Source organism: Eimeria mitis, genomic scaffold, assembly GCF_000499745.2.
Source record: "Eimeria mitis Houghton genomic scaffold, Emh_scaff5035, whole genome shotgun sequence".
NCBI classification, from domain to species: domain Eukaryota; phylum Apicomplexa; class Conoidasida; order Eucoccidiorida; family Eimeriidae; genus Eimeria; species Eimeria mitis.
In genome coordinates this window covers 1,772-2,639 of record NW_013573332.1, presented here as the reverse complement: position 1 = coordinate 2,639, position 868 = coordinate 1,772, and the positions used below count along the sequence as shown (strand labels likewise).

Sequence of the window (868 nt, the reverse complement as noted above, 5' to 3'; positions counted from 1 at the left end):
GCAGCTGGGTGCAGCAGCAGATAGTCGAGCCACCCAAAGGCAAACGGCAGCAGGCACACCTGCAGCAGCACTTGAGGACGAGGAAGACTTGGGCTGTCCCCTCCCCCTGGCTGTGCCGGAGGCTGAGGCGGAAGCAGCAGCAGCAGCTGCAGCAGCAGCAGCAGCAGCAGCAGCGGCAGCAGCAGCAGCAACAGCTGCTGCTGCTATTGCGGGTGTTGACCCTGCATCCGCTGCAGCAGCAGCTGCTGCTGCTGCGAGCCCACCAATTACAGACTTGTGTCTTCCCTCTGCAGCAGCAGCAGCAGCAGCAGCAGGCTCATCGACTGCAGCAGCAGCAGCAGCAGCAGCACCAGCAGCAGCAGCAGCAAGGCGGACTACAGTTCCTGTGCTGCTGATTGCCCACGGTAGTTTTGGTGCTGAAGGAGTGTCAGGGTTTCTGGGGCCCCACAGCAGCAGCAGCAGCAGCAGCAGCAGCAGCAGGAGCAGCAGCATTCGGTGCAGCAGCAGCAGCAACAGCAGCAATGGTTTTGACTTGCTGCTGCCAGCAGGTGCTGCTGCTGCTCGTTTGTTTGTGCTGCTGTGTAGATTGGGTGTATACCCTATAGGGTACGGAGACAAGCGTAAGCAGGAGCTGGAGAGTAGCAGCAGCAGCAGCAGCATGAGCAGCAGCAGCAGCAGCAGCAGCAGCAGCAGTGATTTCCCCCTTTCTTACCCTGATACTGCAGCAGGAACGCATGCAGCTATCTGCTGCAGCTGGCAGCAGGAGCTGCTGCACCTGCGGCGGCCCCCCAACCGCCGCAGCAGCTTTGCTGTCTCCGCGGTGAGCTGCCCCTTCTTGCCCCTATGGAGACAGCTGCAGCATCAACCC

The 868-nt window shown here is 61.3% G+C and overlaps 1 protein-coding gene across 1 annotated transcript in view; it reads left to right on the top strand.

The window, feature by feature from the left end:
- Positions 1–868, top strand: part of EMH_0079330 (uncharacterized protein) — a gene marked incomplete at both ends in the record, with an annotated part of 3,774 nt that overhangs the window by 1,296 nt on the left and 1,610 nt on the right. Inside the window, one exon of the mRNA XM_013500123.1 lies at positions 3–868. Within this exon, the coding sequence (XP_013355577.1) occupies positions 3–868 (866 nt within the window). The remainder of the gene's footprint in view (positions 1–2) is intronic.